Source organism: Fusarium flagelliforme (assembly GCF_020744385.1).
Source record: "Fusarium flagelliforme strain FIESC 12 MPI-CAGE-AA-0113 chromosome Unknown B0J16scaffold_4, whole genome shotgun sequence".
Classification (NCBI taxonomy): Eukaryota; Fungi; Ascomycota; class Sordariomycetes; order Hypocreales; family Nectriaceae; genus Fusarium; species Fusarium flagelliforme.
Genome location: NW_025763506.1, coordinates 3,973,162 through 4,000,211, shown reverse-complemented (window position 1 = coordinate 4,000,211; position 27,050 = coordinate 3,973,162). Strand labels below are relative to the sequence as shown.

At 47.4% G+C, this 27,050-nt stretch overlaps 9 protein-coding genes and 2 non-coding genes across 11 annotated transcripts; 6 read left to right on the top strand and 5 right to left on the bottom strand.

Moving 5' to 3' along the window:
• Positions 1 to 889: 889 nt before the first annotated feature.
• B0J16DRAFT_143048 (uncharacterized protein) lies at positions 890 to 2,039 on the top strand. Its single transcript, XM_046121931.1, has 3 exons — positions 890 to 1,363; positions 1,558 to 1,574; positions 1,627 to 2,039. Exons 1-3 carry the CDS (start codon positions 1,131 to 1,133, stop codon positions 1,899 to 1,901), a joined length of 525 nt encoding a protein of 174 aa, XP_045983505.1. The 5' UTR covers positions 890 to 1,130; the 3' UTR covers positions 1,902 to 2,039.
• A 38-nt stretch (positions 2,040 to 2,077) lies between these two features.
• Positions 2,078 to 3,226, top strand: B0J16DRAFT_143099 (uncharacterized protein). The gene has a single exon (XM_046121932.1). It carries the CDS (start codon positions 2,255 to 2,257, stop codon positions 2,846 to 2,848), a length of 594 nt encoding a protein of 197 aa, XP_045983504.1. The 5' UTR covers positions 2,078 to 2,254; the 3' UTR covers positions 2,849 to 3,226.
• Positions 3,128 to 4,824, top strand: B0J16DRAFT_342839 (uncharacterized protein). The gene has a single exon (XM_046127934.1). It carries the CDS (start codon positions 3,606 to 3,608, stop codon positions 4,728 to 4,730), a length of 1,125 nt encoding a protein of 374 aa, XP_045983503.1. The 5' UTR covers positions 3,128 to 3,605; the 3' UTR covers positions 4,731 to 4,824.
• B0J16DRAFT_415182 (uncharacterized protein) lies at positions 4,802 to 7,020 on the bottom strand. The gene is made up of 3 exons (XM_046133499.1): positions 6,249 to 7,020; positions 5,766 to 6,203; positions 4,802 to 5,721 (listed from the first exon to the last, which is right to left on the bottom strand). Exons 1-3 carry the CDS (start codon positions 6,962 to 6,964, stop codon positions 4,875 to 4,877), a joined length of 2,001 nt encoding a protein of 666 aa, XP_045983502.1. The 5' UTR covers positions 6,965 to 7,020; the 3' UTR covers positions 4,802 to 4,874.
• A 216-nt stretch (positions 7,021 to 7,236) lies between these two features.
• Positions 7,237 to 8,627, bottom strand: B0J16DRAFT_143020 (uncharacterized protein). Its single transcript, XM_046121930.1, has 3 exons — positions 8,249 to 8,627; positions 7,838 to 8,201; positions 7,237 to 7,786 (listed from the first exon to the last, which is right to left on the bottom strand). The coding sequence occupies exons 1-3, from the start codon at positions 8,469 to 8,471 to the stop codon at positions 7,348 to 7,350; spliced, it is 1,026 nt and encodes a 341-aa protein (XP_045983501.1). The 5' UTR covers positions 8,472 to 8,627; the 3' UTR covers positions 7,237 to 7,347.
• Positions 8,628 to 9,148: 521 nt separating this feature from the next.
• Positions 9,149 to 11,845, top strand: B0J16DRAFT_342833 (uncharacterized protein). Its single transcript, XM_046127933.1, has 2 exons — positions 9,149 to 10,019; positions 10,068 to 11,845. Exons 1-2 carry the CDS (start codon positions 9,216 to 9,218, stop codon positions 11,715 to 11,717), a joined length of 2,454 nt encoding a protein of 817 aa, XP_045983500.1. The 5' UTR covers positions 9,149 to 9,215; the 3' UTR covers positions 11,718 to 11,845.
• Positions 11,846 to 17,112, bottom strand: B0J16DRAFT_342832 (uncharacterized protein). The gene has a single exon (XM_046127932.1). The coding sequence runs from the start codon at positions 16,865 to 16,867 to the stop codon at positions 11,999 to 12,001; it is 4,869 nt and encodes a 1,622-aa protein (XP_045983499.1). The 5' UTR covers positions 16,868 to 17,112; the 3' UTR covers positions 11,846 to 11,998.
• A 1,672-nt stretch (positions 17,113 to 18,784) lies between these two features.
• On the top strand, positions 18,785 to 19,948 carry B0J16DRAFT_342830 (uncharacterized protein). Its single transcript, XM_046127931.1, has one exon. The coding sequence runs from the start codon at positions 18,930 to 18,932 to the stop codon at positions 19,707 to 19,709; it is 780 nt and encodes a 259-aa protein (XP_045983498.1). The 5' UTR covers positions 18,785 to 18,929; the 3' UTR covers positions 19,710 to 19,948.
• A 69-nt stretch (positions 19,949 to 20,017) lies between these two features.
• B0J16DRAFT_t148 lies at positions 20,018 to 20,100 on the top strand. Its single transcript has one exon. It is a non-coding gene; the product is annotated as a tRNA-His (tRNA).
• Positions 20,101 to 20,661: 561 nt separating this feature from the next.
• B0J16DRAFT_t141 lies at positions 20,662 to 20,744 on the bottom strand. Its single transcript has one exon. It is a non-coding gene; the product is annotated as a tRNA-His (tRNA).
• Positions 20,745 to 21,298: 554 nt separating this feature from the next.
• Positions 21,299 to 22,331, bottom strand: B0J16DRAFT_356054 (mitochondrial carrier domain-containing protein; the record flags this gene model as incomplete). Its single annotated transcript, XM_046129450.1, has 2 exons — positions 21,299 to 21,347; positions 21,403 to 22,331. 2 exons carry the CDS (start codon positions 22,329 to 22,331, stop codon positions 21,299 to 21,301), a joined length of 978 nt encoding a protein of 325 aa, XP_045983497.1.
• Positions 22,332 to 27,050: the final 4,719 nt, after the last annotated feature.

The window sequence follows — 27,050 nt, the reverse complement described above, 5'->3', positions numbered from 1 at the left end:
AGTGATGAAACAGTCTCAGACCAAATCAAGTTGCAGATGAATGAAGTTTCTTTTTTACTTTTTACATGTGAAGACCCTTCTTCTCTTGATGATCGTCTTGGCAGGTGATCATCATGGCTGTACTTGTTGTTGCCTTCTCAACAGTAGACTATGCATATTGCCATGGGATATCCTGTCTACGCGTATGACACGCGTATGTACTCGAGATGCATTCGTGGTGTTTTGCCTTTATATGCTGTAGGTCATCAGATAGGCTGCTGCATTTCGAGAACGTGACACCTTTGAGACCTTTTATGTGTTGGGTTTAGCACATTCATGGGCGCTAATAGTTCCCGTCCTGTGGGTAACGTTAAGGTACAGAACCTTGCCGTCCCCTAAATTAATCTGTTTGATGCATGGCGCATAACGAGTATCGACATCAGTGTCAATTATGTGATGTCTGTAATGCGAATAGTTTCATCAATAGACTCTTCATTCATTCACTCAACAATTGGTATAGTTGGTGAAAAGGCCCAGACCATGCGCTCTTCATCACCGCCTTTACCTTACCCTGCCCACGCTTGCCAACTAACACGTCTCCATTCTATCGCATCAACCCCTGTCCATCAAGCGCTGATGGATTTTTTCCAATGCGACTCTTCAATTTAATCGTTTAATTTCCATCCGCCATCAATTTGCGACAACTACTCCTTCAGCAGGGGAATGGTCATGCCATAATAACGTTAGAATTAGCATGGCTGTAGGCTAAACACCACCAGTATCAACGAGAATACGGATAACTATCACGCGATAAACGCCTCCATCGATTAATAGCTCTCGCCACTCTTTTTTTAAACGCTTCCTCATCTGGTCAAGTACATCCACTCTCCCGCTTCCTTAGAACAAGCGCTGAGGGTCACACGCCAGGTTTGCGATCGACTTATAAGACCAGGGTTTTGACAATCCTTGTTCCCAACCGGACGAGACTCTTTTTTTCTTGTCTTGATTAATCTCAATCGAGAACGGAATAAAGGAGAGGGTTTCAAAGAATGAAGAGGACACCTGGCGATCTGAGAGTAGCTTATGGTTCTGTTACAGTGACTGCACTGTATATACAGATCTCACTGCATAGTATTGATTACGGGTAAGCCATGAGGGAACGCCCCTCTCGTATCCATCACGGGCTTCAAGGCGGTCTAAGCGGTTGGGTTAGGACTTGGGTTCTAACGCCTCGCCTCCCCCAGACGCAGAGCAACCAGAACCAGGACCAGACCGCATTAATGCGAATTTGCAACCCTAGGCTATTAACATCTAACCATGAAAGGGAAGCACACCATCCCATAACTATTTTTTGTTTCGCGCCAAGGAAACAAACTAAGTTACTGTAAGTTAAAGACCCAGGTCAAAAAAGGATCCATCCCATCACATCCCATATTCCCAGTTTTTGGGGGGCTCTGTCATTTTTCTCTCACTTGGTGATTTCACCGCTCACTTTATTCTTCAATTTTATTCTCTCTTTCATTCTATCGCCCAGAGAAAGACAAAAAGATCTATCGCTCAGTCGTTTCAATTTCGCAGACTTGCCAAATATCAAGGTATGTAGTAGACAGATCCTCTTTCATGTCTCGCCACTAACAAATGGACTAGAAAGAAAACCTGCTATGCCTCTCGTTCCAAGCTCCGCACCACTGCCCGGCAGTATGACCACCTTTGCTTACCTGCGCGAGCAAAAAATCCTCAACATCGTCTACGTCGGCCTTCTCGTGGTGGAAGTCCTTATGGTTCTGGGCGTCATCTCCGTCGCTCTTGTTAAGAGAGTCAAAGCCCACCGACGACCCAAATCGATACGACCTGTTACTCCTTCGACAAGTTATGCGCCTCACCAATATATGCACATCGAAAACGAGAAGTCAACATTATGACGACTTGAAATTGCGACAAGAGAAGAAAAGAAGAGCGGGAACGATGACCAAAAAGTGAAGCGGATGAACAACGACTACGACGATCACTACATTTTATTCCTTTGTTCACGACAATCAATTTGACAGGAGGCGTTATTCATTGTTTGCAAAAAAGGGGACGAAGGTTATTCATTGTTTGACGCAGGATTTCAGTCTGCACAATGCGTTTATTCACTCGAAGCGAGAACATGATGATTTACGACTATATATACCCAGTTCTTGTTAGCTAATGCCATTTACTTTTCGACATTACATCTTCGTCTCTCACAGTTGTTGATAACGCCGCTTATTTGTACAGAATACTAACCATCATCATGGCTCATACTTCACAATTGTCGACCACGGTCAAGGATATCCCTAGTCTTTGGCAACCTAGACCTAAGCGCAAGTGTCCTCATTGCGAGTACTACCCCTTTCATCAGTCAAACAAGGTATGCGAGATTTGTCAGTTCAAGATAGGTGCAAAGGGCGTCAAGGCTTTTCTTGAAGGTGGTGAGAAGAACTGGGTTGTGTACCACCTAGTTCGTCAAGGAGAACTTGCAGTCCGGGCGATTTTCGAAGACCACATGCGCTCACGCCTTGTCAACGAGAACCGCTGTCGTCGACTTGACTGTGCAGAGCAGAAGTTGAGATTCACTGTCTATGTCCACTGCGACAAATGCCGAAAGAGGCTCAGCAAAAGAGGTGACCTTGCTGCTGACAAGAAGGATCCACGAGCTGCTCCTGAGTCGACTGTTGCTAGACTGGCGGCCTTGGGCTATAGTGAGACGGGATTTGCGATGAGGATTGCCAAGAATGAGACTTGGATTCTGCCAGAGGACTGGAGATGGGAGAGCTCGTTGGGAAAGTTTGTGCATCCTGAACACAAGATCTATACTGGCAATTTGGACCCTGAAGAAATGGTCTGAGGCTCGCAAGCTATTGGAGATCTCATGACTATCTGACGGGCTGGCCCTGAGACTTCAGTGAGTCATGACAAGGTCTCCGATATGAGGCCGACTATCTCACAACACTATTTCATAGGATCTTCAAAATTGATTGGCAGAATTTGATACATAGGCTAGCTCTGGAGTAGAGATAGACAGCGACTGGAGTTTAGTCTTGAAGGTAAGTAAGTATATATAGGCGCACACAATCCTTTACTCTCAATAGCGTAGCGAATGACTCACAAATTGACTTCCCAGTCCAGCTTTGTTTCCTAAAACAAATTTATGATATAATAGCTATCGTTCCAAAGTACCATGTTGATCTTTGAATATGCCTAGGAAGGATGTCGGTAGTTGTCATTAATCCACTATCTGCCTAATTGTCCAGATCCCCAGCCACCGTCAGCATAGGAAGCCAAGAACCGTGAACGGGGCTTAGTTTCCCATTGGCAGAATCGCACTTGATTGCGATATATATCAGGCACCTGTAGTTGTAGTAGCCAATAATTGCGTTGTGTGCCGTGTGACTCAAACGGTAGGCAAAATCCTAGTATGAGCAAAGCTCATATAAATAAGGATAACACCAGGAGAGAAGACACTAAACATCATCATAAAGAATCATAACCATCAATTGAACAGATTATCAATACTATTCTTCATCAATAACACCAGATTGGAAAGAATTATCTCCAGACTGGATATCTTACACTCGAACCACACGATCGTCATACCGGCCAAAATGCCCCAACACTTCACAACATTCCAGGCACTCCCCTACGACATTCACTTCGAAATAGCAAAGCACATGGCATACAACGAAATTCTCAAACTAGCAGCAACAAATCGCCACTTCCTCAAAGCCCTCAATCCAAGAACAATCCTTGGTGCCCAAGAAGCCCTCGAATTCGTCACCCGACGCGATGGACACCTTCGAAGAATAGGTCACGAGCTCTTCGCCTGCAGCAACTGCTTAAGATTTCTCCCCAAGAAGAAGCTTATAAAGACGAATAACTTTTACGATATCGGCCAGTCGGCAAGGTTCTGTCTTGATTGTATGGGTACTTTAAAAAAGGCACGCCATTTAAAGTCGGTCACTACTGCGGAGGGGAGGTTGAGATACTACTTTTGTCATAACTGTGGAGAGTATCGGACTGAGTCTGAGAAGTGTCAAGGGAAGGAGATTTACCTTGATACTATGGAAGCTGAGGCTGCTGAGGCGTTGGCTCTCTGTGCGAAACCACGACGGGAACGACAGGGAATTGAAAATCTGCCTGTACACATCGTGGCGAAGATATCATCGTTCCTTAACTTTGCAGATGTTCTGCACCTCGCACAAGTCAGCCGCGCGCTAAACGATACTGTCAAGCTGAATCAATGGCTTCCGCTACACACACGATATCAATATGTTCATGAAAAATGGACCAAAGATATTCAGAACATGGATTTCGACAAGATTTCGGCTTTCCCATGCTACATATGTTGCAGAATCTATCCCAAGGAAAGTTTCACAGAGAAACACATCACTATGGCTCAGGAAACCCCTGAGACGATATGGAAGATGCGTTGCCACCAATGTGTATGGCGCATGGGAATGAGTCCCATGAGCGTTGTACGTATAGAGCATCGACGAAGAGAGATGTGTGAGACTTGTGGATGTATCAAGTACGCACGAGGTTCATGTGGCCGCTGTCTAGAACTGTACATTGAAGGGACGATTGACTGGAAAACACTTCATCCACGAGAAGGGGAAGTTGAGGAGAGCTTGCTCCTAGTGGAGGGTCTTTTTATACAGGAGGCTGAAGAGGAGAACAAGAAGGGGAATAGGAATAGCTTGGACTCGGGGGGCTGTCTGCAGGTGGATTAAGAGCTTCACTTGTTCAGTAGATCCTTTGTCTGTCTTTGTTCAGCATTGTACCTCTTTGATGCACCGGAGGGATCAAAGATATGGTATTGAAGAATCAGTTCAACTTGCGACTCCCCCAGACCAAGTTTGCCGCGGAAAAGGTGACTACCAAACATTTTGCAACGGATCCCACAAACTCGGAAACAACTGATCCATAAACGCATCATCAGCCATGAAGAAACTCGAAAAGTCCTGTGGCTCCTCCGCACTCGGATCTTCAGGCGGCGTAATTGCAAGCAGCTTTTCCACAACTTCACTATGCTGCGCCAAACAGATATCACCAAGATCCCACGCATATTTCTCCTTATGTGAGCGCAACGTAGATAACAGATCAGAAGCAATCTTTAGTGATGAGCTTTGGACTAGTCCGGATGTTGAGTTCTCTGTCTCTAGAGCGCAGCGGAGAAGAAAGCTGACTGTCGTGGAGAATGCGAAGGCGCTGCTGGGAAGCCAAAAGTCGGAGAGATGTTCTGGTTCTAATTCTTGTGCTAGAATGAGGATGTCTTCTGCGGTTCTTCGGGCTTGCATGTAGCGGTTTAGAAGTCGGCTGTCGCCAGCTTCGCGAATGCGCTTTTCGGATTCGAGCTCGATTCTTTGGGATAAGAGTCTGACCGTCAAGTATGACAAGCGCAGGTTCGCAGCTCCAGGGATCTTCAGGTTGGTTCCGCGAATGACGACCCTACGGATATCGTCATTTAGATCTTCCACCCAATTGTTCAGTGCTAGTTCCAAATGCGTTGTATCTCTAGTTTCATCGGCGTTCCTGAGCTGATGGACGTGTCTGAGATGTAAGTCTAGAACATCGGTCAACCCAACAAGGGCGATGTACACAGTAGATTTGAGGACTCTATCCGAAGGGGCGCCTTCTTCGCAGAGGTTCTTTATGACTGGTTTTGGTACGTCGTTCAAAGTTATAGAGATCAACGGAGGCGTTCCATGCGCTAAACTTAACCTGTTACATGTTAGACCAGACAGTGAAGTTTGACTGACACTTACCACTTATCGTGAATCAATAATGCCCACCAAATCTTCATCCGCAAATTCTTCTCCGACTGTGGAATCTCCCACTGCGTCGGACTGTGGTTCAACCCCAGCGAATGCGCCATCGCAACTGACGAAGCGAACAAAACTCCATTACCAATAAGCGCAGTAACCTCTCGGCCGCCAATGTTCAAAATAGCAGCCTCGATCACAGATAGTCCAGGTGATCTATGCAATTGTGAGTATATAGCTTCGGTAGCAAGATTCCATATGAATCGTCCATCGGGACATCTATGGCGAGCCAAAGTGGGAGAGCTATTCCAGAAGGTGATGGAGTGACCGTATAGACAGCTTAGTAGCGCGGGGGATATTCCATTCTTGTTTTCCTTGTACTGTTTACGAAAATGGGTCTCATCAAGTAAGGGAAAGGAAGTATTGACCTTTTCGAAATATCTAAGAGAGGTCAGTATGTTTAGTGACTGTTATTGAACGACTTACACGTCTATGAGATCACTAGCGAAAGGCTCCAGTATCTTCTCAATTAGCTGTAGTCTCTCCTCCGGAAAACTGCGATTCGAGTCCAAGCCTACTGGTCGCTTTTGAACCATAGTAAACAAGACAGGTCGAGATCTGTTTCCCGGAACCGGTCTCACAATTCGTGATCCCCGTGCTGAACTAGGCATTGCGGACAGATAGTCGGATAAGACCTGGTTATCTGATGTCACAGCTGGTCCTACTATATGAAGATTATGTTGTTGCTCATCACTGGATCCCAGCGCCAATGGCGACTCCTCTGGTTCATCATCTTGTTGCTGAGGCCGCTGTGCGCTTCTCGGTATAAATGGCGCGATGGGCACGACGTTTCTGGCAATTGCACCATTATTAGGTCCGCGACTTGAACTCGGTATTGAGTCTAGTCCTATATCAAGTGCAGACTGATCGATAACCGAGCCATCTGCTGGAGGCCCGGGAGCCAAGCTACCATTTCTTGGAGTCCGAGAGTCTCTCTTGGCCCTTCTTCTGGCCTTAGGAGTCGACAATTGACTTCCTCCAGATTCCGGAGGAAATATGCATTCAGTCCGGTGGGCTCTGCACATAAGACATGCCTCACTTGATTCCTCCGACTGGCAGCGGGATTTGCGTTTCCGACAGGGGAAACAGGCCGGTCGGAGGTGTGACCGATATGGCCGCGCATTGGGCGTTTCCTGCTGCATAGCTTATTTATATTTTGAGTTTCAATCGAGAAACCTGATAGGGGTGTCTCTCCGCGGCGTAATTGTTGATGTTGTAAATGGACCGAACGATGGGTTTCCCGCGGGATTCATACCGCGCCCGCTAATGTTGGGTGGGTCGGGGACGACACAGATAATAGGTAGCGCATATTCCAAGAAATCCTACCAACTATAACCGTGTCTTATCCGATTCATCACTCTGCATTATCTCCGGTATCTTCTCAAGAATAAAAGAGTTCTTGAGATTGCTCCTGAGCCTGTATGGATGACTTGACTTGATGCAGCTCTTGTGGACGAGTGTGGCCAAGGAAACAAATATTATTATTCACTAAATACTAACATCCAAAACCTATTATCAAGCTATCCTACAGAAATTTCTCCAGAGACCTGGCTGTATCGACAATGGTCTGCTCAACTGGGTAAAACTCCTGTCCAGTCAACTTGACAGTCTTGGAAGCGTCAAGAACCTTCTCCTCGGGAAACGCGTAACCGGGATAGTATCCCTCTCCTGGCTGTCCGACCTTAATGATGTTTTGTCTATCAGGATATGCCTTGCGAAGAACATCTGCCGCTGCCTGGGGTGGAACTACTCCTGATGTCAACAGGAATCGCTCTCCGTTGGTCTTCTCAGGATGATCGACACTGAACACTGCAACTCGGGCGATGTCTCGAACATCGACGTAGCTGGGGTTTGGTGTCAAGGGCTGTGGGATCTCTTGACCTGAAAGCACCTGCCAGATGAAAGCGGTGGTGCCACCAATCTTGGAGATCGAGTCGAGGCCTGGCTGTGGTCCCATAACGAAGCTGCAGAATTGTTAGAATCACCTAGAGGTGGGAGCTTAGAGGTCAACTTACGTAGGGTTGAGAGCAGTCATCGCGAATGATGGCTTCTTCTCATCGCGAAACTTCCAAAAGGCTCTCTCGCCAGCTACCTTACTCGCAAGATAGATCAAAGGGCCAGGCGACTCCTTGCCCATCTTCTTGACCGTAGCCAAAGCAGCATCATTCCAGTCGGCCTCTGTGAATCGATGGGGAAGCGCCTTGTCGATGCCAGTAATAGCAGCAATGGATGACATCAACACGACCGACTTGATCGATGGCTCAGTGAGGGCAGACTCTAAAACACTCAGTGTTCCTTGAATAGCAACTTCAAGAATAGGGTCGGGGTCTGTAAAGCTCAGGCTCACACCCGCAGCTAGATGTGCGATTGCATGGACACCTGGTACTGTAAGAAGCTATTCTTTGTCGATAAATTTGTTCACTTACCCTTAACAGCGGTATCAAAAGCTCCAGGAGCAATGATATCTGGTACCTGAACAATCTCGAGATCATTTCCGTATGAAGAAAGAGCCTTTACAAGAGGATCTGCAGAAGCCTTTGATCGAACAGTGCCGCGAACAGCGTAGCCGGCTTTGAGGAATGCCTCAATGACACTGCCGGCGATGTAGCCATTTGCGCCAGTCACCAAGACAATGGGTTTGTTAGACATGATGGGTTAAGTATGAAGAATGGGTAAATAAACAGTATTGTTAAGGTATAATTCTCTGCCGGGACTAGAATCTGGACTGCCATGATGCTTCTTCTTATATTCACTGAGTTCCTCACTGACAAATACGAATATCGTGACACCCTTGATGTTATCATGGTAGAACACATCTTTCCGGCCAAGGTTGTAAGAAGCCCGGCTGAGTAGTGCATAATCTCAAAGCACTTAGCGACAGCTTCGCGACGGCTGATTTGATGTGGGTTTTCTGAAAGATTAGTGATCGCAACATGGCTTGAAACGATGTACCCTTGTGTTTCAGCTGAACTTCTTGATTGAGTGGGTGAGTAAGCAATAGAGCGGAAGTTTTAGTAACACGAACTCCGTCGGCTTCGGCGTCTTTAGTGGATTTTTCGAATTACTGATCGGTACTCGAGTTGTCCGTGGCTCGGCCGAACAATAGTAGTCAAACGGCGAAACAAAGAACACAATTCCTCTATCAAGTAATGAAATTACGACGCTAAAGAAAGCAATGTTCCAGAAATCAATATAGAACAAAAGATCTGCAAATGATGGATGAGTGATGCTATTTCCGGGTCAGACACGCACGTGACCTCGCGATCCCCAGCGTGGCCACCATGACGCAGCCGGTTCCAGAGTAGGCAATTACTAATTCACACCAAGTTTGCGACAAGTTTGCGCGCTCATCAAACAATCACCCTATAAAACAATTCTCAACATGCTACTAAAATGGTAGGTCGCAAACGCCCTGCGACAAGGTCAAGCGCCCGTCGGGCTGCTTCTGCCGCTGAACCAACCGGTGGAGAGATCTATCTGGATATGCTCGCTGAAGCTGGCGTGAATCGAAGAATTCCGTCATCACCAGAACGGCCATTGAAACGGCGTCGCGCTACACCCAAGAAACCAGTTGCAGAAGTGATAAAGTCACCTGAACCATCACCCAAGAAACCTGAACCGCAAGCTGCAGTGAAGGAAAATGAGGAAGAGGATGAAGACGACGAAGATATTGAGTTTGAAGATGTCGCCTTACCGCAACCTACCATGCAGACAATGGAATTAGAGTCTGACGACGAAGATGATGACGAATATATCATGTTCGAAGACGTGGACTTCACAGCACCTCTCCAAGATAAACCAGAAGAGCCGACGTCGCTAGAGCTCAATCTATCAGCCCAGCAATCATCCACAGCGCAAGCAAAGAAGGCGGTAGAAAGGCGCAAACCAATAAGTAAAGAAGAGCGCAAGATCCGGATCGATGTCCACAAAGCGCATATACTATGCCTGTTGGCTCATGCAGCACGGCGCAACCATTGGTGCAACGATGGCAGAGTGCAAGATTTCTTGAGACCGCATTTGACGGACAAGACAGTCAACTATCTAACACCTGGTGCGCATCTTCCACAGTTTGGGCGAACGGAGAGTCTGAAAACGGGTCTCAAACAAGCCGAAAGTATGTGGAAAACGAAATATGAAGTCAACGAACGGGGTCTTCGACGATCTCTATGGGCGGAAGATCCTAAACAGTTGGAAGACGTATGTAAAATTACCCCAACGTTGGTTCGCTGCTAACCAGGCATGCAGTATGAGCCACCTGAGGATATGGAAAGTTGCTTAGACCGTGATGACTTTCGCGAAGTGGCGAAGAAATTGCAAGGGTCCAGGGATGTCGGAGCTCAACTGTATTGCGCCCTATTGCGCGGTGTTGGTGTGGAGGCTCGGCTTGTGTGTTCATTGCAACCCTTGGCATGTACAAACTCAGCGCCGACGATGCCGAAACCAAAACAAAAGCCCAAGAAAGGCTTGACGAAAGCCGAGAAGAACGAACAAGTAAAGGCTGCCCTGGCTAAGTACCAGGCAATGGCTACTGCTGGGTATGGTTCACCATCTGGTGGTTCAACGGCACGTCGAAGGCTGGGCCATCCAAACGCAACTGCATATAATTTCACACCGACAATATCTCCTCCAAAACCACAACCTACTTTTGAAACTCGCAAACGAATAAAAGAGTCAGCATACCCAGTATACTGGGTCGAGATTTTGGATGTTGGACACCAAAAATGGCAACCGGTAGATGCAGTCGTCACGCATACATTTTGGAAACCTAAAGCTTTGGAGCCTCCTATTACCGATAAAGAGAACTTTTTGTCTTATGTGGTGGCATTCGATGCAGATGGTACTGCGAGGGATGTTACGAAGAGATATGCGAAAGCTTACACGGCAAAAACGAGAAGAGCAAGAGTTGAGACTGTTGCTGAGGACGGCGATGCTTGGTGGAGACGGGTTATGAAGCTTTACGGCAGAAGACGGCGAACTGATCTCGATCAAATCGAGGATAACGAACTCGTGGGTATTGAGGCAAGAGAGCCTATGCCACGAAATGTGCAGGACTTCAAAGATCACCCCGTCTTTGCTCTGGAACGACATCTACGACGTAACGAGGTTCTTGTCCCAGGCGCTACACCATCAGGGACTGTTGCAGCAGGCAGCCGGGGTCCACTCGAGAAGATCTACCGACGAAGAGATGTACGGGTAGCGAGAACCGCCGATAAATGGTACCGTTCCATGGGTCGAGAAGTAAAACCATTAGAAATACCCGTCAAATGGCTACCGAAGAAAGTCAAACCAAAGAACCCTCTGGACGATGACCACGAAGAAGATACCGAGGGAGATGCAGGAACGCCGATCTACACCGAAGATCAAACCGAGCTGTACGAGCCACCACCAGTTCGCAACGGCATCGTCCCCAAGAACAAATTCGGCAACATCGATGTCTACGTCCCAAGCATGGTCCCCGCAGGAGGCGCACATATAGTCCACGAACACGCCGCACGAGCAGCATTCCTAGCAGGCGTCGACTACGCCCCCGCCCTCACAGGCTTTTCCTTCAAAGGACGTCACGGAACAGCCGTATTAACAGGAGTCGTCGTCGCAAAAGAGCACGAAGAAGCTGTACGAACAATAATAGACAGTTTGGGCGATTTGGAGCAAGAGGTAGAAAATGAGCGAAGACGACATCGTGCGCTAAAGACATGGAGAAAGTTTTTGATGGCGTTGCGTATCAGGGAACAGATTTGGAGTGGAGTCGATGCTGAGGAGCGAAAGGCGGCTGATGATAAGGCTGCTAGGGAGGCACAGATTGATCAAGAGATTGAGGATGCGCCGAGTGATGTTACTGAAGAGTTTGACATGGCTGACGATGATGATATGGGCGGAGGTTTTATCGTGGATTAGGCTATAGAAGGAGAATGGGTAGAACAGGCGTTTGTTTAGCTACTTGTCACAGTGGCCTTGGTAGTCATATATATCCCTAGTGCATGTTATAAGCATGCTGGCAGATGTGATGTGTAAGAATCTATTGTTCCATAGGTATTCTATGTTTAACAATACTTGAACTACCAATAAAAACATAAACTCTTCCATCAGGGCTCTGCGAGCTTCCACAAAGCCTGTACTGCGCCATCAAAATTCAACATAATCGCACTTGCCAAGCTTAGGACAATAAAGGGAAACACCTATGATCTCCCAAAATTCCAAATCTTTTTCCAAGTGCTAATCTTCTTTTCTTCAGAGTTCTCTTCCTTGACGTTGTGTTGACCTACGATACTTAGGAAAACTTGGTCCAGAGTTGTTGGGCTAACACTGTAATGGCCAACACCGAGCTGCTGCTTGTTTTCCTCCAGCAGCACGACGAGATGTCCTATCGCGCTCTGGCTGAGATCCTCATCCTTGCTGGTAATTTCATCTTCCCGGCGGCCCGAAGTGGCTGCGAGTACTTGAGCAGCACGAACGGAGAAGCGAATTTGACCGTGATATGTCTTCTCATCAACATCAGCGGATGGCAAAGTCTGGCGAATCCAGTCCGTGATTCGTGCCATCTCCTCGTCAGATGTGCGTGGGGCGCTGGTAGAGACCAGGTGAATATGTAGAGCGTCGCCAAAGCGATGACGCAGGTTATCTGGTGTTCCCAGTGCAAGCATTCGTCGTGCGAGAATACCAGCTCGGCCGGCAAGTGCATCGGCCTCCTCCATGCTGTGGGTCGTAAGTAGAATCGACCTTCCAGGGACGGTGGCCTCCAACGTCTTCCACATGACACGCTTGGAGGCTGCATCCAGACCAGAAGAAGGCTCGTCAAGCAGAACAACAGTAGGATTGCCCATCAAGGCAATTCCCAGACTTAGTTTTCGTTTGTTTCCTCCTGACAAAGCATGGGCCATACGGGTAGCAAATGACTCTAGTCCCACTGCTTGCATGACTGCCCTCACGTTGTGTTCCACATCCTGAATGCCTCTAACCCTAGCATAGAACTCCAGGTGCTCGCGAACTGTCATTTGGTCCATGGCATCAAACTGAGGACACACTCCCAAGTTACCGCGAGCAGCGGGAAGGTTTTTGTTGACGGAGATGTCCTCCACCAACACATCACCACCGTTTCGATCAGGCTTGATGTCACCACGGATCAGAGAAATAGTCGTCGACTTTCCAGCACCGTTGGGTCCAAGAAGTGCAAACACTTCACCGCGCTTGATACCGAAAGTGACATTGTCCACGGCTGTATTGCTCCGGAAGCTCTTCGTAAGATTCATAACTCGAAGACCGTGCTCGTTCTCTGCATTATTGATGACCTTGTTGCGCTCGTCGATGATGTCTTGGTCGACCTGTTCTTCGTCTGAATCATTGCTCTTCTTCTTCCCCAGAAGAAGGCCTCTGATCGAGGCTCCTGCTGATCCGGTATCTAGCCAAACCAGGAGGCCAAAGAAGATGATTGATTGAAGAATAAGATACAGAATCGGGCCACCATAGTAGAGAATACCACTTGGGTTGTCCGTCAGCTCAGTGCCCTCACAGGCTGTAGAAAAAAGGTTTGTGGCGATGAAGAGGGCCTTCAATGCCGATCCAATGGGTGCAAACACAGAAATGACGAAGGTCACAACACGCAGGCTGCTGTCAACTTGAGTGACGGGTGTGTACGTCAGGACAGACATGTATGCGATGATGTAAACGACAAAGACAAGGGTCTGACTTGCCGCAGCCCAGGCATAAGTCCCCAGTTGCGTTGAAGTAAAGAGAGAGATGAGGTATGAAAAGAGGGTCGAGGCAATTCCATAGAGGAAGAGAATAAGGAAAACGTAGCCCAGGTGAAACCAGATGTTGGACACACCGGCCCAAAGTGCAGTTGCAATAGCCGTAGCAAACAGAACGAAGATAAGATCAAACAACAGATATGCAATCCAGAGGGGGAAAGGCCGGACACCGTTTGAGTATTGAAGACCACGAACATTCCTTCGTCGCTCATTGCTCGGGTACAGAGCGAAGAAGGCTGGATAAACTGAAAGCGCAATTGACATGTACACAATCATTTGTAGCGAGTCGCCGGTGGAGGGGCTGATAGGAATTTCCAAGTTGCTCCATGTTGTCGAGATGGTGATGTTCGTCAATAGGACATCCAAAATCTGTTGCGCCTGAATAGGGCTCGAAATGAAAAGGTTGGCGACCCAAGCAAAGGTAGGAGGCTGCGTATCATCACCAAGCCAGAATCCGGTGGTGATTCTCTTCCGGTCACTTTCGACCGTATCCTGGAATTCCTGCCAAGACTCAACCTCAATAAGATTGTCGCGGGAGAAGCTAAACGAGCTCGAAGCTCCAGACCCTCCACCAAGAAGGGACCCGAGGCCACTAAGGCCAGATAGAGACTGTTCCAGCTTTGAAGTTGGTCCCGCCAGGAAATAGATTTGTTTACCAGCGTCTTGTTGGCTGAAAATGTCTTCACGATCAGTGGTTCGGGAGGCTTGGTCTGCTGGGTTGCAAGTCGGCGTGCTTTCGTTCATGACAAAAATTGCCGTCAATCCAGCAGCGAGTATGGGTAGAAGAAAGGCGAACAGGTACAGCAGTCGGTTTCGCTTGAGAATTGTTAAACGTTTGCGGAAAAGAATGATAGCCTGTTTCACATATCCAACGTGCTGTCCATTCGTAAGCTCCAGTCCCTGCTTCTCGCTGCCGTTCTCTTTTGATGACACTTTCTCGGTTGAGGGAGTAGATAAAGCTCGGTTGTTGTTACGGAAAGCTTCTTCATCTCTGATCTCTTCAGCAACTTGTAGAAAGACATCTTCGATCTGGGGTCCGGAGAACCGATATTCGCGGATGCCAGCAGCTTCAAGGTTCTTGATGACAACAGCAGCAAGTTGTGAAGATGGCGCGGTATATGTAACGAGGTCGAATGCATCCTTTTTCACGACTCCGTCAACGTCAGGAGTCTCACGAATACCGACACCGATATCTTTGGGAACATGAACCCGGTATCCACCGCCCATTTTATCCTTTAGCTCGACGGAAGAGCCCTCGGCACGCAAAGTGCCCTTGGACAAGATGGCGATATGGTCGGCGAGAAGGTCGGCTTCGTCAAGGAAGTGAGTAGTCAAAATCATAGTTCGCCTTCCACGTTCGGCCAAAATGATGTCCCAAAGCTTTCGTCTAGACAGGGGATCAATACCACTGCTGACTTCGTCGACACAGCATACAGCACTGCCTCCTGTCAACATGAGACCTAATTGAAGCTTTCGTTTCTGTCCACCCGACAATGTCTTGGCAAAAGCCTTTCGCTTTGGATAAAGGTCGATGGATCTGATGAGTTCTTCGATTTGTTTAGCATCGGCCCTGGCGTTGGGTGCTTTGAGGTGATTAAAGATTCGAATGTGCTCTTCTACCGTCAAATCATCCCAGATCACATTCTTTTGGGGAGCAATTCCAAGACCGCCTCTGCCATCGATTTCGATCGATCCGCTCGTCAACTTGTTCATGCCGGAGATGGCATCAAGCGTTGTACTCTTTCCACTTCCATTGGCACCGAGGAGGGCGATGATCTGGCCTTTGCCAATGTTGAGATCCAGCTCGCTCACAGCGTGAACAGGCTGCTTCTTATTAGCACCCCGACGGAAAGTTCGTGAGAAGAAATTAGGGTTATATGTCTTCGAGAATTGTCGCAGTTGAACGGCGTTGCTGCCCATTCGGTCAATGTCGGACTGGTTTTGTAGAATCTTTCGGCCTGGGGTGTCATTGCTGAACAAAGCATGTTCAATGAAAGCTCCAATCAACGGGTAGACAAAGATCTGTATGATCAGAAATACCCAAAAGACAATGCCGGGAAGAGCTGAAGGACTGTTTGGAGCCACTTTCAAAAGATCGGTCGGCTGTTCCTGCTGTTCGAAGCGAGCCATATTTGCGATGAAGAAAACGAACGCAGATGGGGTAAATAGCAACGATAGCACAGTAACAGGAACCGTGCCAGGTTGAGTAAGAACCTGCGAAACGATGCCGAGGATTGCGACAACCAAGATGGCAGTAATACCACTCAGCTGAGCCTTTCTGAAGAACGAAGCAAACAGCATAGAGATAGAAGAAAAGGCGAGACCAGCGAGGACGTGGAATATGAGGACAATAGCAACGCTGGTCTTGGCAAAAACACCACCGCGCACAATGATAGAGCCAATGACCCAAGCAGGAAGATAAATGAGAGAGAATGAGAAGTGGTGAGCGAATATTCTTGCAACCATGCTAAGCCAAGGCTTCCGAACTGGCATCATAGCATCGATCAGAGTAGACATTCCACTCTCGCGTTCTGTAGCGATGAAGCCAGTAAGATGGTAGGTGACCCAAACAACAGTGCCTAAAAAGGCCACACCCATCCAGCCCATGATCGATTTTTGAAAAAGTCTTCGAATCTCTCTGTCGCGCTCTTCTGGTGTCATACTGGTATAGGCCCATTCCTGTACGTTATCTAAGGCCGTGCTGTCCGAACTGTTAAGGCGTAAAATAGCTTGGTCGACAGCATGTTGAAGTGGTATGATATAGACTTGTTGATCATTGGGTCTGTCTATACGGAACTTGGCGGGTGCTAGCTCAAAAGCTCCGTCGGCACGAATAGTGTAGTTCCAGATACCTTGCGAAGACTCCATGACGATAGCACCAAAACATCTCGACACACCTCTCAGGTTACTTGGGCAGTTGGTAGTTAATTCGTCCTCGTTGTCAACAAGGACAACCTCGAAATCAGCGCCAGCAGATTGAGCAGCATCCTCGAATTGGGTTTTCACGGTATCGAATACGCTGTTAATATCTGTGTCATTGTTGGCGTTGTTGACCAGTACTAGTTTCTCACGTCCATTGTCGGTTGCTTTTTCGATTGCTTGGCTGAGAGGCATTAAAGGAGCAGCATCGCCGATTCCGAATTTGGCTGGAGGAACGAGGAGGTTCTTGGTGAAACTAAACAGAGCAGCCAGGAAAATTGGTAAGATAAAGGCCATCCAAATACATAGCGCCAGGTGCCTGAAGAGAAGAATGCGGAAGTTCTTCCCCATAAGGGTCCCGATCTGCTTGAGGAAGGCCATGATGGTCCAGTGCAGAGTGGCAGAGGCCACGAGTGCACAAAGGAGGGGTATCGATTAATGGGAATACTTTAAGAAAAGAAACCTGTAAGATGCTCAGTGTAAGAACGAAGTTTAATAAGATCAGGTCGGAGCAAGCGAGGTAGTCCCTAATCAGAGTAGAGTGGCTCAGTCCAGGGCCCACAACTAAAGCGCTACTGTAAGGGATTTCGGGGAAGGAACAGCGGGGTGGAGTTGAAGGAAGTTTGGGACCGGGTAATGGATATAGAATAATCTTCCAGAAAAGAGATGGATGTTTTCATATTCATATGTCTTTTAACTAGTCTAGCTGTCAGGCCATGAGCTTCGCCTACTTTTGTTGTTTTCTAGTACAGCCATGTCTATCATTTAGTCCTACATCAACACTGCCTTTCCCTTAAAGGATCGTTACGCGATTAGGCGATCACTTAGTTAGGGGAGGCGCTGAGACAGGCGAATAACCCCTGTAAGGCTTGGATCTAATGCGTGTGGCGGGATCTTAAATGCAACGACGTCTGACGAGTCTTTGGTCGGGCCGCGCAATTAAGTTTGGTACGAGGAATACGGAGTACGACAATTCAATCAAAAACGAATGCGACAATATTAACTTCTCTTTACTCGTCATCAAGTTGTTTTGGAGGCTTCCCAATCTCCTTCTGTCTCGGAGGGTCGGAGGATCGGAGCTTACTGCTTCCATCCATACCAGACCCATCAAATCCATCGTCTGTGTGACAATGGACCCGCATATAAACCAGAGCCGCCTCCTGTTGAATATCTATGATACGTACTTCCTTTTTCAATTTGACAAGCATTTGGGGGCATTAGCCGAGAATGTCACTCTCGTCGAAATGTCCTGGGGAAAACTTAAGCACCCAATAAGAAACTAATCGCATTTCAGAGTCCACTCCGGATTTCCTGAATTCCATGTCGGGAATTCGGGTCATAAATCATGCCGATGACAACGTCTATGCTGTCAGCCCAGCGCTATAACCCTTGTAGCGTCGCGTCCAAGCCCTTGGCGTTCATACTTTAATTACTCTAGTCTAGACTTCGCCCGACCAGAGTGTTTAAGTCGCACTGAAGGAATCTTGAGATCCAACTGTAATGGAGACAAATAGCGGATAACTCTTGGGTTGGAAAGCATCTACTGGACGGAATTTCCTCCAGCTGATATTATAGAAAGATGTCACTTAGCTCTCTTACTGCCAAGCTGACTGCATGATAACCGGTAGACTTGCACTGTCTCGATATTCGTATTGCGTGTCGCACTACATTCCAAAAGTGTTTGCGTTCGCTCACTTCATATCACAATTGTGTTAAAGTTAGCCTTACGAATTCCATGTATATGTCTACGGCGCTAAAAATTCACAATATTGCCGTTGTTAATCCCCGTTATACTAAAAACTACCTATTATTATCCGTGTAAGACGTACTAATCTTTACTTCAAGGCATACCGACGAAGTGACCAGACAAATGCGTTCAAGAAGTCATCTGATCGCCAGCTTTGGCAACAAATCGTTTGTGTTCTAGATATTGATGTTGTCCATTATGCTTGTTTCTTAACTTCTTTGTTGTTGCTTGCCAAAATGATGGCTGGCAAAGTGAACATTGGAGTCGAGTTGCGCATAGAAAAGAGACCATGAAGGCTCAGAGCAAACAATTCGCGAACATAGCATTGATATATAGTACGTTCAAAGAATCTACAATGTGTTCACATATAGATGTCTTTATTGACTGATGAACATGCCAGAGGTGAGTGAACAACGTCTTCAGCCTTTGTCTAACCGTCACTCTTGTTCACTGAAAATTCAGTTACATATACCTTGTTCGTGATATGAACAAAGGGTCAACAGTCCACTATTCAGATGTGATTCTGTTCGAGAGCTTCAGATCCAGTATATATCTGTCGTAGTCATGCCTCCAAAATCGCAGTCTGAAGCTTAAACCAGCATTACGACAATACCAACAGAACTAAATCATCAGCAGAAGCTGAACTATCGATCAAGTATCAGCAAACAGCAGAAAACGAACGACAACACCATCAACATGTGCTATCGAGTAGTTACCCACACAATGCGCTGCGACATGCGCCCAGTCATCTCCAGCGGAATCACCGTTTACACGGATCCCTTTGCAGATACCCTATCATGCACCTGTTTTAACGAGCATCTTGATCGTCCTTGGCTCCAGTGCGATGATCATGGTTGCTGTATGAAGACCGCCAAAATGAAGTGGTGTCCTGACATCCACGAATGCAATGAGGTTATCGAACTTCATCGCTATGTCCAGGCTCGACCCCGGCGGCGAAACATCTGGAAAACCAGCACCAGCTCAATCTGGAGCCTGCCTCCCACCCAGGACGAACCTGAGAGCTGGCCTCTTGTCCTGGATGTAACCGACCTTCTCTTCCCCATGGGTATGCCACACATGGAGAGCATCTCGCCGCACCTCAATGGGGCTGTTGACAATCTCCTACATGTAGGTCGTCTCATCGTCGCCCTAGAAGCTAAACTGGCTCAGCTCCTTGACGATATTCAGATGCGCCGAGAGATGCACAATGCTTTTCACGGCGCGCAGTGTGAGCGCGTGCTGAACGACTGGGAGTGCAGAGCTAGAGGCCCTATTGAAGCTGGTGAGGCAATGATCGCCCAGATGGACAAGACACTTGCGGCTCAAAGAGAGCTGTTCAACGCAAGTTGGGTATTAATCCAGGAGATCCTACGAGACCACGAGGACAAGTCAGCTTTGGTAAAGGACATTACCGTAAAGAAGCTCCAGGTTGTCAGGGATGATGCTGAGAACCGAGGCTACTGGCGAGGTTTCTGAGATCGCATCGTTGACTCTGAATAAATTGGAGAGAGAGTGCTGCTGGTCAGCGCTTCACGAAGAGATGGGAAATGGCCTCACGATTAATGGACATGACGTGTATTTGAGGAGACAAGCAGTTAATTAGAACATAGAGAGTATACCCCTAGATTGATAATGAATGTGAAAAAGGAATCATAAACAAAGACCAACATTGTACAAGTGAGAAGAGGAAGCCCATATTATTGTGTTCATCACTGTAGGGTAATGGTGGAGCTAGAGTAGTGTATATGTACCAAAACAATTCTGCTGTCAATCACCAAGAAAACGCCGTCATCGTATAGGGGTCAGTACATCAGTTTGTGGCTCTTTCGAAGCACTGAAAACGCAAGTTCGAGTCTTGCTGACGGCAAATCGTCAAGTTTGATTTTCAGACGGAAAATATCTTTTTGTAAAGCTTAGAATCTGTTTTTTTATTTTTGGTCATTTTGTCTTTTGTTGTGCTGATTGTACAAGGACCATGGCAATTGTGTACTGGACGACTTTATTTCCCGCCGTGTTGCCGTGTTCTGATAAAGGTAGAGGCGCTGTAAATATTGCAGTGCACGTTCTATATGCGCCTGTCCTAACGATAGTCCGTTAAAGAGTACCCTAGCGTTTATGTCGAAGCTTTGGGATTGCAGTTCTGGAGATGTTGAACGTTGGTATACCGTTATGCACTGATGCAACTTTATTTGTATGCAGATGAGTCTAAGTAGCCATATCAATCTCCCATACTGTCCATTCTGTAGAGAAAAACATTGAGCTTTTGAGAACAGCCTAAAAAAGAAGAGCTTGTCGATCCAGCACCGGCAGCTCGGCTCTCCCCCACCATCAGCGTAATGGAGGGGCAGTCATCATTCCTCACCACCAAAAACTTACACCATCCAGCTATCTACAGATATTGTCCAAAAATGCAAAAGAATAATCGGATTGCCGTCAGCAAGACTCGAACTTGCGTTTTCAGTGCTTCATATGAGCCACAAACTGATGTACTGACCCCTATACGATGACGGCTTTTTGTATTGACAAGGATCAGGTAAAAGCTGTATATGATGGCTTCACTGTACCCCACTCCGTTATCGGGCAGGAGCTTTGTGGAAGCTTCTAAGCTCAAGAGCAGAAAACGGTCAGCACAATTGAATTTATTAACCCTCACAATAAACCGGTTTGCGTAACGCATAGCTTTAATGTCTAGATCATAATTCACAACGAATGTTTATTTGGAAACCCAAAGTCTAATCCTTCCATTTACTGGTCTGCTCCTGCCTTCAACATTTAGTCAGCTCACGGAGAAAAGGAAGTTACACCTCACATGAGCCAATTTACTACAGCTCGACGTCTGCACAATCACCCGCACAACCAAGATCTTTTTGACAAGTGTTCTTTTACTTGGTCAATATCTCATGAACTACTTCATAATAACATAAGAAAATCCTAAACCATAGCAGCAATGGTATCTGCAGCTCCTATCCGAAAAGTTACAATGCCACGCCATTTAACGCCAAACAGTCGAATTCTATCCGTCCGACCGATTATTCTTCCTCTTCATCTATCATTCATCAATTCGTTTACTTGGTAATAAAACCAAGGTAATCGGCAACGATTAGTGTCACCATACTGCGAGACAAGTTAGCAAAATGTTCATCGAGATTCAGCGAGAACGAGCACTTACGCGTGAGGAGCGATGCGGATGTAGTATGTGCCGAAGCCACGGTAGAAGCGACCGAGACCCTCCTGCTTAGCAACCTTGGAGAAGCAGTCGGCCATGCTTCGGTAGGGGAGTTTGCCGTCGGGACCCTTGGACTGCTTCTGCAGACGTGTCTTGACAAAGTCGAATGGTAGTGAGAAGAAGGAAGCGAAGAAACCAGCGATGGCACTGGCTGTGAGGGTCTGGGTTCGAGCAGAGAGATCGGTGTTGTTCTTGAGTTGGACCTTGGCCTCACTGAAGAAGGCAAGCTGACCGAAGTTGAGAGCCATAGCGCGGGCTACTGTGGGAGCAGCACCGGCCCAAAGAGCGCCGACACCTTCACTCTTCGCAATGCTGGTCAAAGCATCAATAACGGACTTGTAGTTCTTTCGCTCGGCGAGTGGCTTGAGACCGTCACTCTGCATTCGAATGAGAGCAAGATCAGCGGGATTACCGATCATGGCAGCGATACCACCGGCAGTGAGACCGGCAGTGGCTCTTTCCTTGAAACCAACTGATCGGCCATCAGCCTTTGCTCTGGCGGACAATTTGCCCATGAGTGTGTCGAACATGCCCAAGCGGGCGGTGGTGTAGACGGCCTGGCGCAGAAGGCCTGCTGATAGACCAGTGTAAAGATCAAGGACCTTTCCGCTGGCGATGATTTGTCGAGTAACAGACAAGGGAGTAGGCTTAGGGCCGGTAGCAGTTCCCTCGCCAGCGAGTTGGATGCGGACCTTGACCATGTCGACAGGTTGGATGACTGTTGTGGCTACCATGCCGGCGATACCACCGTTGATGAAAGGGAGGGCGGCCCTCATGACAGGAGTGTGGAGGAGATCATTGGCGATAGCGGCTGAGTCTCCTCGAGCCTTTGAGCGAGCTGATTCAGCTGCCTGCTTAAATGTTTGGCTCATGATGGATGTATGGGGATGAGTTGTGTTCGAAGAGAGGTCGATCTGAAAGAAGGCACGACCGGTTCGAATGAGTCGTTGTCGTCTAGGAGGATTGGTAAGTAAATCTTCTTGAGGTTGGTCTGATTCAAGTGCAGGTCCAGATACAAGTGGTGGGCATGATTGGGTTTTTATAATATCATGACTGCTCGTGGAGGGCGGCACTAATCATGGCCAACTACGGCCAATACAACCAAGTTACAGCCATCTTTCAGGAACCGAAGACATCCGAGGGCAGTGACATAGCCTTGAGCTTGAGCTTGGCTCGAAAATGGAGGTGCATGCCCGGACCTGAAGTGCCTTGGGTGTGGGGGACATCGAGTCTTGTCTTGGGGGGTCTGAAGAAGGACTCGAGGGGTGTGCAGATGACAAGAGCCAGGCATGAACGGGGCGGGGGTAGATTCCCGCTGCTGGGTCCCGCCCGCGGCACAGTGGGCCTTCCCCGCCATGTCTTAGGCTTGCTGGAGCTGGATATGGGGGATCACCAGAAACAGAAATGAGCTTACCAAAGAACAAGCAGAAAGAAAAGGTCGATATCCGAGGATTTCAAGCTCCCGTATGTTTCCGTGTCTAATTGCCACGAGGCATTAGATACAGCGACAAACAGGAAACAGAGACAACTGCCGGGCGAGGAGAGCTTACAGGGAAAAATTGAAAGGCGAAGCGAAGCTCTTTGATACAAGGCGCAAAGCCACTTGTTGATGGTTGAGCAGAGGGAGTTTTCGGAACTGTTGAAATTGGGATCTCAAGGGAACAAGACGGAGGTAAGTGCTTGGGGTCTCAACAAGCTTCAGTGCAGTTCTGTACTGTAGCAGAGCAAAAAGAGGCTTTACGATCGGCGTCACGTTCAGATGATGATGGGAGGAGTGAGATGTGGGAGGAAGCAAGAATTATAGAACAGCAAGCAACAAGAGAGGACAGGCTATTGATACCTCTTTGAGATGGACAACGAAAGAGGGGGATTGATCACAATCTCTCCGAACGACCGAGAGAACGGCGAACGAAAGACTTGACAAAACGTTGTTGCTTTCGCTACTGCTACTGCTACATCAGAAAGGGAAGCACGAGACCTGTTGTGATGTTGATCCAGCTCATCGTTGTGAAGCTGGCGCGTCGATATCAACCACTGGCGACCCTCCACCAGTGACCAGAGAGGGAAGAGAAGGGCGCCCGCCGAGCCACTCACCGAACAAGGTCACATACCAAGGTTCAGTCCGTCGATACTGTACTGTACAGTAACACAGTGAAGCAATTGTGTCGACGCGTTCAGCTTTGTCGAGTACGGTACAGTGCAACGGGCCATCGGCTCTTGTATTGAATGCGGGGTTATGGCTGTGCTTTGAACTGGTCTGGCCTGCCAGGCTTGCGTTGCGTTGCGTTTTCGTCCATGATTGAAGCGGGTTAATGGTATGATGATCAAGGTCCCGTAGTCGAAGAAGCTACCGCGTTGTTTAGCCAATTCGAGCTGTAATCAACGTGACGCCGTTGGTTCCTCGGGATTGACACCCCCTCATTCTCAGTTGGTAGCTGTAACCAAGAGCTGTTGCAGCGTCAGAGTTACTGTAACAGTAGACAGCTCTGCTATTTGACAGGCCATGTTGGGCGCCAATGAGCTGTGTCAAAACTGTTGAATAACTAATTATAGAATCTATCTATTTGATATGCTTCTCACCAAGGTTTCACACGAATTTCTAGATATTAATTGATAGTAAATTGATAACTCGAGCTGCCTTGTACCTTAAGCTTTATTTTGCTTACGCTGCAAGTGAGGGGCTGGCCTTGTCCATAAGCAATTAAGCGTCCTCTGTGGCTGCAGCTGCAGCTGCAGCAACGCCAGACGTGGAGAAAGACAGTCACATGTAGCCAAGGTCTGGGCTTTCGTCTTGTTTAGGATCCCAAAAGTGCTGTTCTGTTGATGGGAGTGGTGGAATGAAACTCCAGCAATGACGCAACAGACGGTAATAAACGGGAGCTATTCTATTGGTTGCATTCATAATATCAACATCAGATATTGATACTGGTCTGATGAAAGGATGAAGTCTTAACACTTTCGATGGAAAGGGCAATATCTTGGTAGAATGGGTATAGAAAGAGTTGTTTGTGAGCTCATTTGAGATGAAATTCCTATATATGGAATGACTACCGCCGCTTGTGCCGCCGCAGTTCAGGACCGAGTTTCCTTGAAAAGGCCCGTTGAGCTTTCCATATACTCCCAGCCAACGGAGGGAATTCTTAGATGTCGGCGCTTCTCTGACAATGTCTTCAATTGGTGCCCTTGAGTACCTTGTACAATGAAGATAGCAGCCCTTCATTTTGACGCTCAACAACTGAACCGTCAGCGCGGCTCGCAGTGGATGTTGGTGGATACAGGCGTCAGCACTGCCGAACCGAACAAGGACTCCACTACAGCTACCGAATCTCAGCTCCACAGAGTCTATCTTGTCTCCATCAACTGCTGACTCGATTTATACCTAGATATTGCAACTGTTATGTGCTCTAAATACAGATTGAAACACTTGATCCTCATGAAAAAGGTACTAAACTTGCATATCGAAACCATTCAGTGCCTAAACAAAACAGTTGATGCACCTAATTCCCAGCTAGCTTGTTCCAATTCCCGTCTCACCCCCGGTCAATCGTCATCAGGAACCAACAAGGATCGTCTGAGACTAGGACATTGAAGTCCTGAATGATGCAAGGATGCGTAAATATTGTTCTTTACCGGCGTCTAGATCAGAAACCACTGTAACATTAAAGCCGCAACACTGGTCCGTTCATTCTTGATATCCTCGGTTATTACATGAAAACCTCAGAGGATGAGTTTACCGAGTAGTATTGACGCCATTTCCAAGGGCTTTGTGGAACTGAATCCGAGGAACATAACTTGTTGAATTTGGTCGAGACGCTGTATCATGGCCACAAGTTGTCTTACATCCTGACTTTAGACAAGTATCTTTCACATGTGAACTGTCTCTAACAGCCAGCCGCGACTTTCTCAACAAGAGATATCCTAGCAGTTGTAACGGCCCGTTTATTCTAACGTAATCTGCAACATGCTGCAAACGCTCAACAATGAGATACTTATCGGCATAGCGGTTGCCTTGAAACTGAGCCTCAACCTAAGATCCCCTGTCCGGTAGTGTCTCTAGAAAGACAGGCGTGAACTAGAAAATTCCATCATGGCTCAGGGTTTGATATGCGCTGTTACATGTCCGGTGCAGGGTCCGAGGAAGTATGTTCCGAGGAGCGACCAATCTTCGGAGTCGCAAATACCGATAAGCAGACCGCTACGACGTATCTTATCATACCTAATAATACTAAAAGCATGTGAATTGGGTTGGGGCTTCAACAAAAGCGCAGTATTCTTGGTCCGCTGTCTCCAATAGTAAAGAAAGTTGGAGTTGAGACATAGTATTCTCATGATGGAACCCCAACCCCCAAAGAGCCTCAGCCCTAGCAATTGACCCCAAAATCGCGAGATTCTTGCTTACAGCAATATCGCTTGTCGCAGCGCCTCAAACCTCGCATGATTTCACTCTCACCGGTATTTTCGGTCCTGAATGCCTATTCACATGGGGTTTTGAGGAAGGGTTCATTTGACTTTGGGGAGAGATAGGTGGATAAATGTTGAGGTATCATGATAACGACCATTTAGAGTGTTTGGGGGCTGTCCCAAAACACTCACCATGTTTTTCATGCCATTAAACGGCAAAGAACGGTTACCAACGCTTCATGACATTGGAGAGAGTCATCTCATCTTCTCTCCAACTATGTTACTTCGTAGTTTAATTTGACCCCCAAAAGCACTCCACCGTCATGATGTCTTGTTCATACTCTTGAAATATCTCTCCCCAACTCACCCGGTTTTGACCGGAGAACCTGGTAACCCATTACGTCTCGAGTAAGCCAAGACTTATGCCTCTCCTGAAAAGGGTCATATTGTATGTCTAATCGGAAATGTAAAGTTCGCAACGTCGCACCCCTTGCGCTTGTCCCAGATAACATGATGCTAAAGGATTGGCTATAAGCACCGGCTTTCGATGTGCGAAAACCCTGCCTCTACAACAAATCATGAAGTTGACTTTTTTTTTCTAACTCAACCGAAACATTCTCTCAATGCTGACCCATGCTTTTCAGCCTCTTGGCTTCTCAACACCAATCAGTGGGTCTCCGGACTTCAAGTTGCGGGAATGCACTCTTTTTTTGTTCCCTTGTCGATCCATGCAGTCTAGATCCACACTATCCAACGACGTCTTACATATTTGATTGATGTTTTATATGATGGTAGCTTGTCCGCGGTAACTAACCGGCAACTAATCGACCCGAGCTGGGTCGAGAGCCTTTCGGATTACGAGATGTAGCAACGTGCATCAGAGACTCATGGAAGTTGAATAGGCCGCCAAAAAGTCGGTCATCCATGTTTCGAGCTATTTAAATACTATTACCGAACACTACCGCGGGTATTTCAAGGACATACAATTTTATATGACGTCGGGTATCAAGCTGCGTTCGGGCCTCATATCAAGAAAAGAAATATTGATATTCTCAAAGAGTTAGACTCGGTCGATATCCGAGAGTATGTCTGCTCGACTTAGATCGTGACTGAGGGTCGATAAATATGGACGAGGTTATAAGAAATCGTCTTTCGGCTTATTATCTCGTGGTATCTCACGATAGATGAAC